Below are 18,966 nucleotides of genomic sequence, written 5' to 3' on the forward strand. Positions count from 1 at the left end.
GCTCACACTGACACTGCAGAAATGGTGGGGAGGGGAGGCAGGGCAGGACCTCCTAACTCATTACAGGTTAAAGCGGGACATCACGCCTATTTTCCCAAGTTCCCACAATGACAGGAAGGGAAGCTTGGTCCACACTGCCTCACATTTTTATGAGAGAATTGAGATGTGTCAGAGGAATTCATACTGTATTCCTGCCTGCTGAGGCGCTATTTAATCCCATTATGATAAAATAAATAATCTGCTCTTTGCCTTTAGATTAATATATTTGTGAAATGCTGTTTTTTTATTTTGCAACTTTTTAAACATTATAAAAATAGAAATTATCATCTAACAAGAGCTCACTAAATGCCAAGCACCTACCCAGTACATTACCCTCTTCATCTCATTCAACACTCGCTATGATCCTACAAGGTAGAAGCTATTATTATTCCCATTTTATAGAGGCTGAAGCCAAGTTTGAAACTGGTTAGGGTCATTGCTCAAAGTTGTATGGTCACTAGGGGTTAGAGGGGGATTCAAGCCCATGCAGTGTGGCCCAGAACCAGTGTCTACACAGAGAGATTTAAAATAACCCTGGGGGAAAATGGAAAAACGAAATGTAGATGAGCACCTACTATGTGCCAGCTGCTATATGAGGTTCTGTCCTATACATGATTCCATTTATTCCCCACTATAATTCTCTTGAGATAGGTGCAGACAGACTCATTCACAGGTGAGAAACCGAGGCTCAGAAAAGACAAGCAACTCACCTAAGGCGCTATAACTGGATCATGGGAAAGCTTGCCTCAGACCCAGGTGCCCTAACCCCAGAACCCAACACCTTCTGGGCTATAGTCAGCACCAAACCCCAGCCTGGCTTATCCCAGCCTGGCTTACACACTGTCACAGACACTGCTCCTTGTGCCTTAAACCCATTCTCCCTGTGACTTGTAACTGAGCACACGGCCAGCAGGATAAAGGTCACAGCTCCCAGCCTCCCTTGCAGCTACACGTGGCCAGGCAACCACGCTCTGCTCAATGGGATGTGTGGAGAACTTCCAAGCAGTGCCCACGGGAGGAAGGGTGTAGCTCTCCTTCCCCTTTAAGCCTTCTGGTTGAACAGAGTGAGCAGGAGGTGAAAAATCAGCTCGGTCCACAAGGACCAAGGCAGCAGAGCACCCTAGAGAAGGTGGGAACAGACGCAGAAGGAGCTGAGGCCCCATCCACCAAGGAGCCACCACACCCATTCTAGACTAGCACACCAGATTTGTGATGTGAGAAGTCTATTTTTATCTTGTGTGAGTCACTATTGAGTCTGTGAAAACAGCCCAATGCACATGCCTATTAGAACACACAGAGGCCAGTTTTGAAGTCAGAGCAAGTGCAGTGTCTGAGGCAGCAGATGCCCCATCAGCAGGGATTGCTTCCCTTTGAGACAGGCTGTAGAGACTAAGCCCACAGCTCTACCTGCTGTTACAGACTTGACACTTGCCCTTGGTTAAGCTTAGCTGCTCTCACTTCAGCTAGACCCCAAGGATTCATGGGCTGATGCTACTCTATTGGCACTGCCAGTTCTGGCCAAGCCAAGACTCTGCTGCATGTGGGCACCACAGAGGCCCCTCCACCCTTCTTTGCCTCCATCCTTACCCAGCCCCTCCCCTGCCATGGACCATTCCCCACACAGCTGGCTCGGTGAGCTCCTCAGATGGACCTGGACCTTACTGTCCCCAAAGCTCCCCATCAAGCTCACACTTAAGCCTCAACCCTTATGGCGGCCTCCAAGGCCCTACCAGATCTGGCCCTGCCCATCCTGCAACCTCACCTCCTAAATCACCCCCACTGGCCAATGGTTGTCCCAGAAACTGCCCAGAGAATGCCCTGCCCCTTCCAGTTTCCCACACCTGCTGTTTCTGGGCTACTATCTCTGATGTCTTCTTTGGGTGCAGGGGGACACAGGAAGCCCATCCTTACTGGGCCTACTTCAACGCCCTGCTCCTTCCAGTTTCTGTGCCTGCTGTTTCTGGGCTTCTATCCTGAGGTCTTCTTTGGGTGCAGGGGGACACAGGAAGCCCATCCTTACTGGGTCTACTCTAGCCTTCCTGCATCCCACTCTTACCTCCCAGACACTGCCACAGAAGGAAACACTCTTCCCAGAGCCCTGGCCAGGACTCACCTCTATCACTGTAGTCATCTACAAGGATCACTTCTTCTAGCAGGATATCCGGGGATGTCTCAAGGACACTGTAAACTGTCCGAAGGAGAGTTGACCAGGCTTCATTATAAAATGCTATGATAACAGATGTCCTGGGCAAATTATCATAATCATATTTCTTCTCTTTGCACCTGCAAATACAGCGCAACTTCAGGAACTGAGGATCGAGCCCAGGCTGGCACTGGGGATGGAGTGACAAAGGGGACATCGGTTCATGGTCCCCTGGGGAAGGAGACATAATCCACTGAAAGATCTTCCGGAGCTCCTCTTTTGGCATTAGCGGCCCCAGCAGACTCCAAGAAAGGTCCTAACCATGATACCCACCTAGCTTTTACTGTGTGATATTGTTTTAAGCTGTTAAGCAACTTTTGAATTTGAGTAACATACAAACCAGGCAGAATCAGAAGTCAGGGAATTGGCACTTCTTTCTTCCCCATCGCCCTCTTCTCTGTCCACTCCGCCCCAATCTCACTCCCAGACCTTTGCTCAGACTGTTCCCTCTGCCTGGAATGCCCCTTCCTCCCTTCTCTACTTGGCAAGCTCCCAGCTCAGGCCTGTTCTCCTTTGTGAACCACCCGGGACCACCTATCTCAGGCAGTTGTTGTCTCCTCAATGCTCCTCCAGCACCCGGCCCACCTCCATCTCAGCATGCACCACTCGCAGTATTCTGAGTCCTCATGTAACACTGTACCACTCCCTACCTTCTCCCAGCATCCAATACCGTCTAGGCTTAGCAAGGGTGGTATCCCAAATACATAAACTAGAATTGTGGCTAGGACCTATGAACACTCCAGGAAGGACTCTGCAGAGGACACTGGTTACCTCCCTAAAATCCCCACTGCCACCCACCCCCCAAGATGTGGTAGTCATGTGGTGGGGGGGGCTGAGCCCACTCAACGTGAGCAGTGGACCTGACTGGCAGTGATTAGAACCAATAAGCTCTCTCTTTGTTTAGCAATTTGCTGTCACTTTGAACTGAAGGTTCCCTGGTTGACACAGAATTCTTTTCTTTCTTTTCTTTTCTTTTTTTGAGACGGAGTCTTGTTCTGTTGCCTGGGCTGGAGAGCAGTGGCCGGATCTCAGCTCACTGCAAGCTCCGCCTCCCGGGTTTTACGCCATTCTCCTGCCTCAGCCTCCCGAGTAGCTGGGACTACAGGCGCCCGCCACCTCGCCCGGCTAGTTTTTTGTATTTTTAGTAGAGACGGGGTTTCACCGTGTTAGCCAGGATGGTCTCGATCTCCTGACCTCGTGATCCGCCCGTCTCGGCCTCCCAAAGTGCTGGGATTACAGGCTTGAGCCACCGCGCCCGGCCGGTTGACACAGAATTCTATCCTGAGTGACTGATGACAAATTCCCAGTGTCACAGGACTGACTAAGGGGCAGTACCTGGAGACCATCAGTGGGAAGTAGATGATGGCAAGGTGGGAGAGCAACACCATGGGGATACCAGAAGGGGCAGAGTTTGAATGCTGGGGGCTGGCCAAAGGTTAGACCAAGAGATCAGTTAGATATTCAAGAAGGGCATGAAATGCTGGAGACCAGCCAGGCTCCCTGGGTTGCTAAGGCAAGGCCTTCCCAGATAAGTTAAATGACAGATCAAGGAGGACAGGAGCAAAGATGCCAAACTAGGCAGGAGGAGGAGGGAAACTGACATCTGCTGTCTACCACATGCCAGCATTGTGCTACTGGGCCCTTTATCAGTCAGTCACCAAAAACTTCCTGAACACCTACTGTGTGCCAGATAGGCCAGGCCCCTGCTCCCATGGAGCTCATATTCAGGGGACAGTAATCAACTAAACAAACAAATCAGGAATTCAGAAAGTGACAGTGCTATGGAAAATGGAAAGGAGAGTGATGAAAGAGAACAACTTTGAAACTATGAAAGTGAGAAACAGAGGAGTGCAGAGGGGGAAGGAGAGCAACTATAGGACAGGTAATCTGGGAGGGGCACTTGGAGGAGGTGACACTTAGGATGAGACCGGAATGATGACCCCCATGAAAAGTTAGGGAAGAGCCCTTAGCATACAAAAGTATTTGTTTTTTCCTCTTTTACTTAACTATTAGAATTTTGTTTTGTTTTGTTTGTTTTTGAGACTGAGTCTCGCTCTGTCGCCCAGGCTGGAGTGCAGTGGCACGATCTCGGTTCACTGCAAGCTCTGCCTCCCGGGTTCACACTATTCTCCCACCTCAGCCTCCCGAGTAGCTGGGACTACAAGTGCCCACCACCACACCTGGCTAATTTTGTTTTTGTATTGTTAGTAGAGACGGGGTTTCACCGTGTTAGCCAGGATGGTCTCGATCTCCTGACCTCGTGATCTGCCCACCTCGGCCTCCCAAAGTGCTGGGATTACAGGCGTGAGCCACCGCGCCTGGCCAGAAATTTCAACATTAAAAAAGCAGAACAGGGCCAGGCACAATGGCTCACGCCTGTAATCCCAGCACTTTCAGAGCCTGAGGCCAGCAGATCACTTGAGGCCAGGAGTTCGAGACCAGCCTGATCAACATGGCGAAACCCCATCTCTACTAAAAATACAAAAATGAGCCGGGCATGGTGGCACACTCTTGTAATCCTAGGTACATGGGGAGCTGAGGCATGAGCATCACTTGAACCCCAGGAGATGGAGGTGGCAGTGAGCCGAGATTGCACCACTGTACTCTTGATTCATCTATGTCAACACCACTCCCTCTGCCCCAGATTATTTCTAAAGAAAATCCAGCATATTGTAGCATCCAAAAATAGTTCAATATGTGTCTGTAACAGGTAAGGACTCCTTTTAAATACACATAGTAACTTTGTCATACCTTAGAAAATTACTTTTGTGCTCCAGTCTACAGTATTTCAACAAAGTTGAGCAGCCATGGGTTGGAAGACACAACATTCTTTAATGAACCAATAAGAAGAGATACCACCCCACACTCGTCAAAATGACTATTATTAAAAAGTCAAAAAATAACAGATGCTGGCAAAGTTGCGGAGAAAGAGGAAAGCTTTTACACTGCTGGTGGGAGCATAAATTAGTTCAACCATTGTGGAAGAAAGTGTGGCAATTCCTCAAAGACTTAGAGGCAGGAATGCCATTTGACCAGCAATCCCATTACTGGGTACACACCCAGTGGAATATAAATCATTCTACTATAAAGATACATGCACGTATATGTTCATTGCAGTACTATGCACAATAGCAAAGACATGGAATCAATCTAAATGCCCATCAATGAGAGAAAATGTGGTATATATATACCACGGAATGCTACACAGCCATAAAAAGGAATGAGATTATGTCTTTCCTTTTCATGGATGGAGCTGGAAGCCATCATCCTCAGCAAACTAATGCAGGAACAGAAAACCAAATACCACATGTTCTCACTTAAAAGTGAGAGCTGAATTATGAGAACACATGGATACATGGAGGGGAACAACACACACTGGGACCTGTCGTGGGGAGTGGGAGGAGGGAGAGCATCAGGAAGAATAGCTAATGCATGCTGGGCTTAATACCTAGGTGATGAGACGGTCTGTACAGCAAACCACCATGGCACACATTTACCTATGTAACAAACCTGTACATCCTGCACAGGTACCTATAAACTTAAAACCGGGGGGAATAAAGACAAGTGCTGCCTAGCATAACGGTAAGATGCATTGATTTTTAAGACACACGCTAATTTTAGAAGTGTTGAAATGTGGGAAAAAATGCGCCTCCGAATTGATGACATGTAGTACTTCATTTTACCTTCAAAACGACTTCCTATGTTAGCATTTATTGTTCCCATGTTAAAGGCTAAGAAAGGTGAAGTGACTTGGTCGGTTCACAGAGCATCTGCTAGTGTGTACCGGGCTGAGATTTTTGTGTCGAGGGATCTTGTTGCAAGGTTCTGGCTTGTTCCTTCTACCCAACAGGAGGCTCAGGTGGGCCATCTGAATCTAAAGATCCCTGTATCACATCTCCCCATCTGGCCTTCCCTCCTACCAAGATAAGGACAATTTCTCTTCTCCTTCTCAGAGTCCAGGGTCCTCTTCCCTGGAATGAGTTCCAGGTCCCTCTTGCTAATGCCAGGACAGCCTCTACAGCAAGTTCCAAGGCTCCCTGGCAGTGGCGTTGCTCTGCTGTCACTGGGATGATTTCCCTTCAGCTGTGAACAGGCTTATCTGAGAATCTCTGATAGGGGCTGGGGCTGTTCTCGCCAGCTTTATATACTCACCCCTGCTGCATCTGGAGGCCCTGCTCTGGGTGCTTGAGAAAAGGCCAGCCCAGGCTGGAAGCATGAAAGCTGTGGTGTGGTGAAGACACTGGGCATCCCCACCACACCTAGCCAGCCAGGAGTCGAATCCCCAGACACCATAGGCTTTCAACTCATGCAAGTAGTTAACTTAGCACTGACCCTGTGGAAGCCTTTGTGCTCCAGAGAAGGGAGTCTGGTCCACATTCAAAGGGAGGAGAATGCGGCTCCATCTCTTGGACAGAGGCTATCGGAGAATCTGTGGATATATTTTAAAACTACCACACATGAAAAGCAGGAGAAACAGTGTATGACTTCCAAGACTACATCATAAAACACTGATGATTCCTCTTTGTTTCCTCAACGGAATGTATCATCCATTCTGGAGAAAGCCGGCTGCCATGCTGTGAGGATACTCAAGCAGCCCTATGGAGAAGTCTATGTGGCAAGCAACTGAGGTTTCCTGCCAAAGGCCAGTACAATCTTTCCAGCCACGTGAATGAGCCATTTTGGAATCAGAACCTCCAGCCCCACCCAATTATGCCTTCAGGGGATCAAAATCCCAAGTGACATCTTGGCTATAATCTCAAGAGAGATTCCAAGTCAGAACCACCCAGTTAAGCTACTCCTAAATTCCTAGTCCATAGAAACTATGTGAAATAACAAGCGTTTATTGCTATTTTAAGCCACTAAATTTTGCGGTAATACATACCACAAAATAAATCACAAGGAAAGTATCTGACAGACCCAAACTGAGACATTTTATAAACCAATGGGCCTTTACTCTTCAAAAATGTCAACGTCATAAGAGACCATGAGAGGCTGAGGAAAGGTTCCTGACGGAGTGAGGCTAAAGAGGCACAGCAATGGCCTGATTAAAGTGTCACACCTGATTCTTGCTTAGTTACTGGATTAGGAAGGAAAAATCTTGCTACAAAAGTTGGGACAGCTGGCTGGGCACGGTGGCTCACACCTGTAATCCCAGCACTTTGGGAGGCCAAGGCGGGCAGATCCCCTGAGGTCAGGAGTTCGAGACAAGCCTGACCAACACAGTGAAACCCCATCTCTACTAAAAGTACAAAAAAATTAGCTGGGCATGGAGGTGCCTGCCTGTAATCCCAGCTACTCAGGAGGCCGAGGCAAGGGAATTGCTTGAACCCAGGAGGGTTGCAGTGAGCCAAGATCACTCCATTGCACTCCAGACTGGGCAACAGAGCGAGACTTCGTCTTTAAAAAAAAAAAAAAAAAAAGTTGGGACAGCTATAGACATCCAATATTGGATAAATATCCTGAACTTGATATTACATCACGGTATCATGAGAGAATGTCCTTGTTCTTTGAAAATACATGCTGAAGTAGAGACAGGTAAAGAACTGTTATTTCTGTAACTTAATCCCAAATGTGTATAATATTAGAGTAGACATACAGAAAGAGAAAAAGTAAGTAAATGAGCCAAAACAATAATGGGTGGATCTAGATGGAAGATTTATAGAAGTTTGTTATGCTAGTCTCATAAATTTTCTCCAGGTTTAAATGTTTCCAAATTAAAACTTAAATATAAAAAGAGGAAAAAAAGGTCTAATGTTGTGAAGGATACACCCAAACACCAAGTCCATTCTGATCTATAGCTACGTATCTCAATTTTAGTGGCCCTTACAAATGCCCTCCTCAATCTCATTATTTCTCATATCTACCAAAACATCCCCACTCTGGGCCGGGCATGGTGGCTCATGCCTGTAATCCCAGCACTTTGGGAGGCGGAGGTGGGTGGATCACGAGGTCAGGAGTTCAAGACCAGCCTGGCCAACATAGTGAAACCCCGTCTCTACTAAAAATACAAAAATTAGCCAAATGTGGTGGTGGGCGCCTATAGTCTCAGCTACTAGGGAGGCTGAGGCAGGAGAATCGCTTGAACCCGGGAGGCGGAGGTTGCAGTGAGCCGAGATTGTGCCATTGCACTCCAGCTTGGGCAACAAGAGTGAAATTGCATCTCAAAACAAAACAAAACAAAACAAAAAAAACAAAAACAAAAAGAAACATCCTCCCTCCAACAAATACATGTTATGGCAAATGGTAGACATGTGTGTATTATAAAAATATTAATAACTCTGTCTTGATTATTAAGCCCCTGAGTACTAGACAGGATGCATAGAAAAGCTAGATTGTGTTGAGTTGTAGCCCACCAGGAGCCTCAGAAAGAATTAACTGTGAGGCAGGGCATGGTGGCTCACACTTGTAATCCCAGCATTTCAAGAGGCCAACGCGGGAGGATCGCTTGAGCCCAGGAGTTGGAAATCAGCCTGGGCAACATGGCAAAAACAGGTCTCCACCAAAAATACAAAAATTAGCTGGACATGGTGGCACACACCTGTAGTCCCAGCTACTCAGGAGGCTGAGGTGGAAGGATGGTTTGAGCCAGGGAGGCGGGGGTGGCAGTGAGCTGAGACGGCGCCATTGCACTCTAGCCTGGGCGACATAGTCAGATCCTGTCTCAAAAAAAAAAAACCAAAAAGACAAAAAGAAAAAAGTTAATTGCTCACACTACATGAAAAACAAAAGTGTTTTTGTGAAACCTAAAATAAAGATTTTTTTTCTTAAGATGCTGCTAAAACTTTGTTTCACACATGTACAAGTTCAAGAGAAATAAGTGATAATAAGGATGGTGAAGTGAGGTTTTCAAAGTGAAGTGCATTCAATGTAAAGAACTATCCTTTAGTCTGAAATCACATCCCTACTATTTTGGATGACAATTTATTTCTTCTCTGCTTGACAAAACAGAGTTGGAACTATATGTCAGCCCTGCTTTTTTTTTTTTTTTTTAATGTGTTCCCACTAAAACCAATGGCCTATGGCCACCATTCTGGAATGTCTAGGTGGGCTCTTTATTTGTGTCATCTAACTCACAAGAAGGCTGGGTGGCAATTTTTCAATTAATATTCCGAGCTTTAAAATGTTTCTCTTTTCTTTGCTCTCATATCACTATACATAAACATTTCTTGCCTAAGTAAATAATCAGAATACCCTGAAGGAGGCTTGTTCTAAAATTTTTTCTTTGTAACATTATTTATAATAGCAAAAAGTTGTAAACAATTTCAATGTCCAACAAGAAGAAAATATAGTATAGTATGGCTGCATGAGGAAATCACAGCCATGTATTTTCAGCACGCCTTGTACTTTACCTGGTAATAACTGCACCCTTTGTTGAGTGCTTACTACATGAGAGGCACCATGTAAAACAACAAAATAACTTTTTTAGAGAATATTTAATGATAAAGGAAAATGGTCACACTATAATGTTAAATCAAAAAGGCAGGGTAGAAATCTACAAATAGCCAGTTCAAGAAACAACCACGTGTATGTGTGAGTGCGTTCACGCATAAACAATAAACAATAGAAAGAAATATGCCAAAATGTTATCAATGGTGATCTCTAAGAAGTGAGATTAATACTGATTCTTATTTAATTTTTTATATTTTTGTGCATTCTAACATTGTCCTACAATGAACAACTATAATTTTCATAATCACAAAGAAATATCATTTTTTAAAGATTAAAGATTAGATCATATTTCTTTAGCTCCTCATAGCAAATGCCTTCATTGATCAATAATTTAATACTCTACCCTTTCTCATGTTCTTGTCCTGGTATAGTTTGTTTCTTTTTTGAAAACATCCCCTAAAGGCATCCTGTTTTATGAGGTTCAATACCCAATGTTCCTTGACTTACAGTGGGGTTACATCCCAATAAACTCATCATAAGTTGAAAACATTCCAAGTAGAAAATGCATTTAATACACCTAACCTACTGAACATCACAGCTTCGCCTAGCCTATCTTAAATGTGCTCAGAACACTTCCGTTAGTCTACAGTTGGGCAAAATCATCTAACACAAACCTACTGTATAATAAAGTGTTGGACATCTCATATAATTTATCAAATATGTACCAAAAGTGAAAACCAGAATGGTTGCATGGGTACTATGATAGAGTTGAAAAATTTTAAGTCAAACCATCTTAAATCGGAGATGGTCTGTATGTCTTTTTGAAATGTCTCTAAGTTTGCTTCCAGAAAAAAACACTTTCTCCTTTTCCTGACTGCTAAAAAGCTGTGCATCCTTTGATCATAGAAAGACAGCTAAGGATCACTTTAGGGTTCTACTTCTGCCTTGAGGACAAAAGGAAGCTCAGAACTGGATTTAATGCCACATCACAGCACACAATCATTTCCCTTCGTTTCTGGTATATTACATGTGCGTTGTAAGGGTAGAGACTGAGTTGTGTTTGTCTCTGTATTTTCAGCACGCCTTGTTCTTTACCTGGTAATAACAGTACTATTTGTTGAGTGCTTACTACAGGAGAGGCACCATATAAGGATTTTATACACATTACTTCATGTAGCCTTCATAACAACCCTACTGGGTAAGGACTACAACAATCTCTGCTAGTAGAATATTTATTTATGTATTATATGGATATGAATGAATTAACGGATGCAGTTAATGCCTCTTGAACTTCATTTCTTTTTTTTTTGCCCAGGCTGGAGTGCAGTGGGGGGATCTTGGCTCACTGCCACCTCTGCCTCCCGGGTTCAAGCAATTCTCCTGCCTCAGCCTCCCAGGTAGCTGGGATTACAGGCACCCACCACCATGCCTGGCTAATTTTTGTATTTTTAGGAGAGATGGGGTTTCACCATGTTGGCCAGGCTGGTCTCGAACTCCTGACCTCAAGTGATCTGCCCTCCTCGGCCTCCCAAAGTTCTGGGATTACAGGTATAACCAAATGTGCCTGGCCCCTCCTGATCTTCTTTTATCTTTATATTAAGGTTATCACATAAATGTCTTTTAAAAAAGAATCAACTCATATCCTCCGTAGAACAGGCCAAGGAGATCATAATATACATTTTTGTGTCTTACCTGCCTAGAATCCTTTCTCCTTTCTTCACTGTTCTGCACCTTGATTTCTCTTTCAAGAGCCAATTTTCCAACTGTGTCTATGTGGTTTGTGGAGGGCTGAACATACATAAGCACATGCATATACACAAACAGACACACACCCCTACCCCTGGAAAGGTTACATGCCTCAGGCCTGACCAATTAATAATTTCCTGATGACATCATTTGAGTCCCTAAATCCAGGGCCAAGAATAACCTGAACAGAGTTCTCATCCCAGACTTTTCTGTAATAGAACCCAATATATTTTCTTTTATATTTAAGTCAGTTCACATTGGGTTTTCAGTCACTTTCAACCAAAAGTGACTAGTATAGAAAATAATTATTTCTAAAAAGTGAATATAGGACTTCTACTTTCAGCAACATGGAAGACTAAGATGTCTAGGGAAACCCTCCTGGTGTATACACCCAAAAAAGTCTTGATAAAAAGTTTTTAAAAAATCTTTTGGCCGGGTGCTATGGCTCACACCTGTAATCCCAGCACTTTGAGAGGCCAAGGTGGGAGATCACCTAAGGTCAGGAGTTCAAGACCAACCTGGCCAACATGGTGAAACCCCATTTCTACTAAAAACACAAAAATTAGCAGGGCGTGGTGGCAGGCGCCTGTAATCCCAGCTACTAGGGAGGCTGAGGCAGGAGAATCACTTGAACCCAGGAGGTGGAGGTTGCAGTGAGCTGAGATTGCGCCATTGCACTCCAGCCTGGGCAATAAGAGCAAAACTCCATCTCAAAAAAAAAAAAAATCTTTTAAATTCATGGCTTAGCTGACAGGAAAGTAAAAGAAGTCTTCATCATGCAGGAACAACAAGAAAATACTAATCTAGACAACATAATTACCAGACATAGAGTATAAAATAAGTATGCCTAATATGCTTAAATAAAAGAAGACCTCAAATGAATGACAAAGAAAGAAGAATGACAGAGAGATCTGGGTCACTGTAGGCATCTCATAGCAATGGTGCAAACCAGATGATAAGGGAATAATACCTTCAAATGTCAAACTACCAACATAGAATTATATACCCAGCAAAACTTTCACGAACAAGAGCAAAATAAAAACAGTTTCAGATAAAGAAAACAGGAATCACAGTAGACCTCTCTACAGCAGTTAATACATGATGTATTTCAAGAAGAAGAAGCATCCCAGAAAAGTCTCTGACTCAGGAAAGAATAGTGAGCAAAGAAAATGGTAAACTTGTGGATAAATCTGAACAAATAAATACTGCATTTTTAGCTATCCTAATTTGTTGGTTTAAAAGCAAGACAGAATTAAAATATTGGAGCAAAATGGCATACAAATTAGGAGAGAAGATGATCAATACTAAAGCATTCTATGGCCCATAGTTAATGATTAATTTTAGACTTTGTTGAGTTAAACACGTACTTTAAAATTTACCACTAGGGTTAGAAATAGATAATATAACTGCTAAATTAGTAGAGACGAAAAAAATGGAATGAGAAGGAGAGGAAAAGCCTCTATCAACTCAAAAAGCAGTAGGAAAAAAGAGGAAGAAAACACCAAAAAAAGCGTAACAAATGAAAACATTAAATAAGATGGCACTATCAAATCCAAAAGTATCAGTAAGCACAATAAATGTAAGTGGATATAACTATCTAGTTAAAAGTCAATGATTGTCAATCTGGATTTTTCTTTTTACATGCAGTCTTGTTCTGTTGCCCAGTCTGGAATACAGTGGTGCAATCTTGGCTCACTGCAACCTCCGGCCTCCTGGGTTCAAGCAATTCTGCCTCAGCCTCCCAAGTAGCTGGGATTACAGACACCCACCACCATGTCTACCTAATTTTTGTATTTTTAGTACAGACAGGTCTTCACCATGTTGGCCAGGCTAATCTTGAACTCCTGACCTCAAGTGATCCACCCACCTTGGCCTTCCAAAGTGCTGAGATTATAGGTGTGAGCTACCGCGCCTGGCCTTAATGACAACACAAAATTGAGCTATATACTATTCAAAGACACACCAGGCCGGGCGCGGTGGCTCAAGCCTGTAATCCCAGCACTTTGGGAGGCCGAGACGGGCGGATCACGAGGTCAGGAGATGGAGACCATCCTGGCTAACACAGTGAAACCCCGTCTCTAATAAAAAATACAAAAAAACTAGCCGGGCGAGGTGGTGGGCGCCTGTAGTCCCAGCTACTCCGGAGGCTGAGGCAGGAGAATAGCGTGAACCCAGGAGGCGGAGCTTGCAGTGAGCTGAGATCCGGCCACTGCACTCCAGCCTGGGTGACAGAGCGAGACTCCGTCTCAAAAAAAAAAAAACAAAAAAAAAACAAAGACACACCAAAAACATATTGACACAGAATGAGTGAAAGAAAAAGGTATCAGGAAAATACTAACCAAAATTGAACATGTTCTGTGGATTTGAAGTACTGAAGTACTGACTCAAGAAAGAATGCCACTCTGATGTTCTCAAGATCGATCTAATAAGAAATCCATAAAATTTCCACAACTATGTTGGAGAAACAAAAGTCTAATGTCCTACTCCCTCCTGCAACCCTAGCAAGACATACTTTTGCTGAATTACCTGTTTAGAACCACTACGAGGCTGGGCACAGTGGCTCACGCCTGTAATCCCAGCACTTTGGGAGGCCAACACGGGCAGATCACCTGAGGTCAGGAGTTTGAGACCAGCCTGGCCAACATGGTGAAACCCCGTCTCTACTAAAAATACAAAAATTAGCCAGGTGTGGTGGCGCTTGCCTATAATCCCAGCTACTTAGGAGGTTCAGGCAGGAGAATGTCTTGAACCCAGGACGGGGAGGTTGCAGTGAGCCAAGATTGCACCATTGTACTCCAGCCTAGGCAACACAGCAAGACTCCATTTCAAAAACAAACAAAAAAAAGAACTACTTCGAGACTCTTTGCCATCCCAGCACCCAAATCCTGACCCCTGAACTCAGATACACATCTGCAATTATAGTATTAACAAGTCTAAAACCAGAGCAAGTCAAGAAATACAAACACCATGCTTTCCTTGACCAACAGTTCACAGTTCTTCTGCCCTGGTAGAGAATGGCTGGTGTTCACACGAGAATGGCTAGTGTTCACACGTATGGTATCCCCATAGATATACCTGGAGAAATGTCCAGCCCTGAGGGCACTGTCTGTTACTCCACTCTTTCTCTTCTGCTAAATATCAGAATGCAAATGAGAATGATGTTATAGTGATCATCTCGAGTTCCCCATATTCTATGAAAACTAAAACTTTTTGCAAATTTCAGTACAACATTATTAACAACCATTTCCTTGTGACACACCATTCAACTATGATGTCATCACTGACTTGAACTATATTTGACCTGTTATTAATCCTTTGTCTAGTTCTGGTATTCTCCACGCCCTCGAAAGCACTCACCCTAAATCTTCTGACTCAGAAATCCACAGGCTCTAGGCCAGTAGCTTTCACCCGTGGTTGCATATCAGATTCAGCCTAGGTCCTAGCCACAGAAATTCTGATTTCATTGTTCTGGGGAAGATTCCTGGCATCAATATATTTCTTAAAGTTCCCCAGGGCCACACACCCAGCTATCTGTCTCCCCACTTTGATCTGCTATCATCTCAGAGTAAAAATTCCCCTTCTTTGCTGAGATGCTAGTCACAGTATACTACTGTGCTTACTTACTATACTACCTATACTTACTATACTTATTTATATTAATATTAATACTTACTATGTTACCATGCAAGGAAGGATTCCTAGTCATCATGAGCCTCCTTCTCCTCAATTCAGTGTCATAACTAACAAAACTATACTCGAATCCACTGACACGTAAATTATTAGAGTCATAGAGGCGCCTAGGTCTATACTGGGTCTCACAGAATTAGGACCAGCACTCTGAAATGTCTTTTTAGTGGTCTGGCCTTCTTCAAGAAGGCAGACACAGTGCCACACCCTTCTGACACCAGGAAGAGCCAAACCAAATGGTCCCTTAGTCATTCCCCACTCCTTTCCTTTGGTAAAAGGCACTGCAGAGTAAAGACTTTCATTAAAAAGTCTAGGAAGCACAGCAAAATGTTAACAATGGTTCTCCCCGAGTGGTAGGTTTATTGATTTTTATTTTTTTCCTTTTCTGTTTCTCTGTGCATGCCAACATTTCTAGAATGAATATGCATTGCTTTTGTAATTAAAATAAACATAGAAACAATTGTACCTGGCCGGGCGCGGTGGCTCAAGCCTGTAATCCCAGCACTTTGGGAGGCCAAGATGGGCGGATCACGAGGTCAGGAGATCGAGACTATCCTGGCTAACATGGTGAAACCCCGTTTCTACTAAAAAAATACAAAAAACTAGCCGGGCGAGGTGGTGGGCGCCTGTAGTCCCAGCTACTCAGGAGGCTGAGGCAGGAGAATGGCGTAAACCCGGGAGGCGGAGCTTGCAGTGAGCTGAGATCCGGCCACTGCACTCCAGCCTGGGCGACAGAGCGAGACTCCGTCTCAAAAAAAAAAAAAGAAATAATTGTACCCACCCAAAAAGGGGGGAATGAGTAAAAGATCTGGACTGTGGCTCTGTGTGACCTGGGTGTGTGGCTCTTCCTCTCTAGTTAGACTAGATGCTCCCTCAGGGCCCTCCTTCCTGCAACATTCAGGGACCCTCATTATCCCTCTGTTTGTTTATTAGACTCACAGGGAACCCCATACCCACACTGTGAACTCATGATCTGCCATTCAGGTTTCTCAGGCAAAATCTCAAGACCCTGATTAGCTCCTGGATGAACTGTAATAAAAGTGAGATGCCACAAAAGACCCTGACCCTACTAACCACTCTGAAGTTACACTACCTCTCAAAGCCTGGCCCAGCGGAGACCCACACAGCTCAGGCTCACCTTTCTCTCTGGCCGGGTAAGAATAACCCAACAGGCCTTGCTGCAGGAATTAGAAGCAGGAGGCATTCACACTCCTTATCATGCTGGGTTTGGCTTAACTTCCAGGGTCAATGCAACAGCAGGATCTACAAGCAAATCCTGGGAGGACACAGGGCAGCTGCGTCACCATGGAGACAGGTTACCATAAGCCTCACAGGTTGTCTGCAGTGTTTCAAAGAGATATTCACAACCTGGGACAATAAAGGAAGTTGGATCCAGGAAAGAAAAACTACAACCAATCCCTGGATGACTCTCAAAAGCAACCTCCTGAGTACATTCTTGGCAACAGGGAAAGGTGAAAAAACTAAGATTTAAGCACACAGTGTGCTCCCAGGTACTGGTGCTTTATTAATTCCTAAGTTTGTGTTCTTTCCACTCACTTTTATGTAGAATGTATGGAGACTCACTTTTATGAGTTTCCTAGTTTGCAAATGGGGGGAAACCAAGGCTCTGAGAGGCTAAGTAGCTTGCCGGAGATCACAGAAGTGACAAGCAAAAGAGCCAGGATTTTATCTCCCCTGGGCTGGATTTAACCTGAAGCTGGGTATAACCTGAAAGCTTCCCCTCCACCTTGCCTCAGCGGGCACCCTCGGGGTTTTGAGGAGCTAAGCACGCGTTAGGCTGGTGAGTGGAGGAACTACTATCAATCCCAACAAAGTTTTACTCAAAAAGACTAACATTAGTGAAAAATGCCTCAGGCAGAAGCATGAGGCTAGGCATGAGGAGATCCCCAAAACAGGGAGGACAGTGGAAACAGTGGGGCAGAGGTGGGGCATCCTCATTCCATCATTCATGGTCTCTCTGGCCAAGGTACTATGGAGCAGGCCCCCAAAATCCTGAGATCAGCATGGTGCCAAGTGGGCCAGGAGGGCCATAGTCCCTCCAGACCAGTCCTACCTACCACATTCCAGCTGAGGGGCCTTGGGTGGGTCACCTATCCTTTCTGAACCTATTTCCACACTTGTAAAGCAGGAATGTCTTGGAGTGGAGAGGAGTGGCAGGTGCCTGGTGCACACAGTAGGCTGCCCCCACCAACTTCGATGCGAACCCCCTCTCTGAGCCCTCTTTTCCTCAAAGTCTGTAAGGAGGAGGCTCAAAAAAGGACTTGGAAGATCCCTGACACCTCGAAGAAAAAGTGAGAGCCAAGGAGGCTCGAGGGCAAAGGTAGAAGCAGCCGCCAGTCCTTCCTCCTGCTGCCAGCGTGTGCCCTGGATCCTCACCTAGGCAGGGGCACAACCTGCCCAGCCAGTAGCTCCAACAGGAACTAGGCCTCCGACCATGCTGGCTCCAGTCCAGTACCACCCACATGAGTGAGCTGGGGTGGATTACGGCCAGAAGGAGCCCTTCCCACTCCGTGCCCTTTCCCGCCTTCCTCCACCCAAAGCTTAGAAAGCCAATGCCCAGGGAGAGCGCAAGGAGGCTTTCTAGCGCTGAGGGGCCTTCCAGCCACCTTTCGTCTCACCTGTCCGGAGCTCCCTCGCATCCTGTTTGTCCCTTAGGCCCTGGGACACACAGATGAAGGAATGGAGCCAGTCCCCGCCCGGAGGAGTTGTCAGTTTCGCCGAGGCACTGCGAGTCGGGTAGAGCAGGGTTGTCCTGTGGGTGCTGGGGGGTCCTCGCCTTAAACCTGTCTGCTTAGCCCTAACTCCCACCTTTTCAGGGAGATGATAACGTCTTAAGGAGAAGGGAGCTAAGAGATCACTTAGTAACAGACTTGCCAATTTCTGGAATTTTTTTTTTCTACTTTCGTCTTTTTTACTTTCTTGCCTTCCCGCTCCCATATGAGCTCTTACACTATCTTCTTCGGAGAGACTCAGGAAGACGCGCCATCCTGGAGACCCCAGCTCCCCGCCCTGCCACTGCTCTGATGGAGAAACTGAGGCCCGGGGCTCTGAGGGCGGGCTTCCTCCCCCGAGATGTGCACTCACAGCGGGTTCCAGCGCTCGGGCAGGCGGCGGTGCAGTGAGATGCGGTCGCTGAGGTAGATGTTAATCTGGTGCAGCCGCACGCTCTCCTCCTGCAGCCGCAGCTCCTCGCCCTGCAGCTGCAGCCGCACCGCCTCACCCCGCGCGCCCAGCGCGTTCGCGGGCACTGGCGGCCGCGGCAGGACCGGCTCTCGCCGCCCGAGGCGAGAGGTGCGCGGGGGTCCCGGATCCGCAGCTCTGGCCCCGGCCCCGCGCCGCGCCCGCAGCACCGAGCCCAGCCCGGCCAACGCCAGCAGCGCCAGCAGCACCAATAGCGCCTCGCGGCCGCGCCGCAGTCCCCGCGGGCAACGCCGCCGCGCCGTGCGCCCCCACATGCGCCCTCCTATAGCGGCCAGCGCTCAGCGCGCCCCAAGGCGGCGGCGGAGGCCGGGACCCGGATCCCGGAACCGCCGCGCCGCCCCGCCCCCGGCCCGCCCCACCTGCGCACCGCCCCCTTTCCGTCCCGGAGCCCGCCAGCCCGAGCACAGCCCCCGGGGTGGCTCATTTCAGCTGGGTCCTCACGTGGGCTGGCTGAGACTTGCATCTTCCTTCTTGGGCTATGGTGCATTATTAAGGAGATAGTGGTGGTAAAACCCTTAGCGCCTGGCATATTGTAGGTGCTCAGTAAATGTTGGCTGAATGCACCCTGCAAGGTGCTATGAATTCTACTGCCATTACCTCATCTGATCTTTACACAGTCCAATAAAACAACCATGAACTAAGATTATGAGCTCCGTTTTACAGATGAGGAGATGGAGGTG

At 46.2% G+C, this 18,966-nt stretch overlaps 1 protein-coding gene across 2 annotated transcripts in view; it reads right to left on the bottom strand.

Annotated features, from left to right (window-relative positions):
* The window catches only part of GALNT12 (polypeptide N-acetylgalactosaminyltransferase 12), a 43,898-nt gene extending 25,282 nt beyond the window's left edge, over positions 1–18,616 (bottom strand). The window contains exons 1-2 of one of the 2 annotated variants that reach the window (XM_033237992.1): positions 18,170–18,616; positions 2,153–2,322 (exon numbers count right to left, since the gene is read on the bottom strand). In XM_033237992.1, the coding sequence (XP_033093883.1) occupies positions 2,153–2,322; positions 18,170–18,540 (541 nt within the window). In that variant the 5' untranslated portion in view covers positions 18,541–18,616. Of the gene's footprint in view, positions 1–2,152; positions 2,323–4,993; positions 5,086–18,169 lie in introns of those variants that run through there. The other variant, XM_033237993.1, reaches the window with a different exon arrangement.
* Positions 18,617–18,966: the final 350 nt, after the last annotated feature.

The sequence above is a fragment of the Trachypithecus francoisi genome, unplaced genomic scaffold (assembly GCF_009764315.1).
Source record: "Trachypithecus francoisi isolate TF-2019V2 unplaced genomic scaffold, Tfra_2.0 Lachesis_group16, whole genome shotgun sequence".
In the NCBI taxonomy this organism is placed as follows: Eukaryota; Metazoa; Chordata; class Mammalia; order Primates; family Cercopithecidae; genus Trachypithecus; species Trachypithecus francoisi.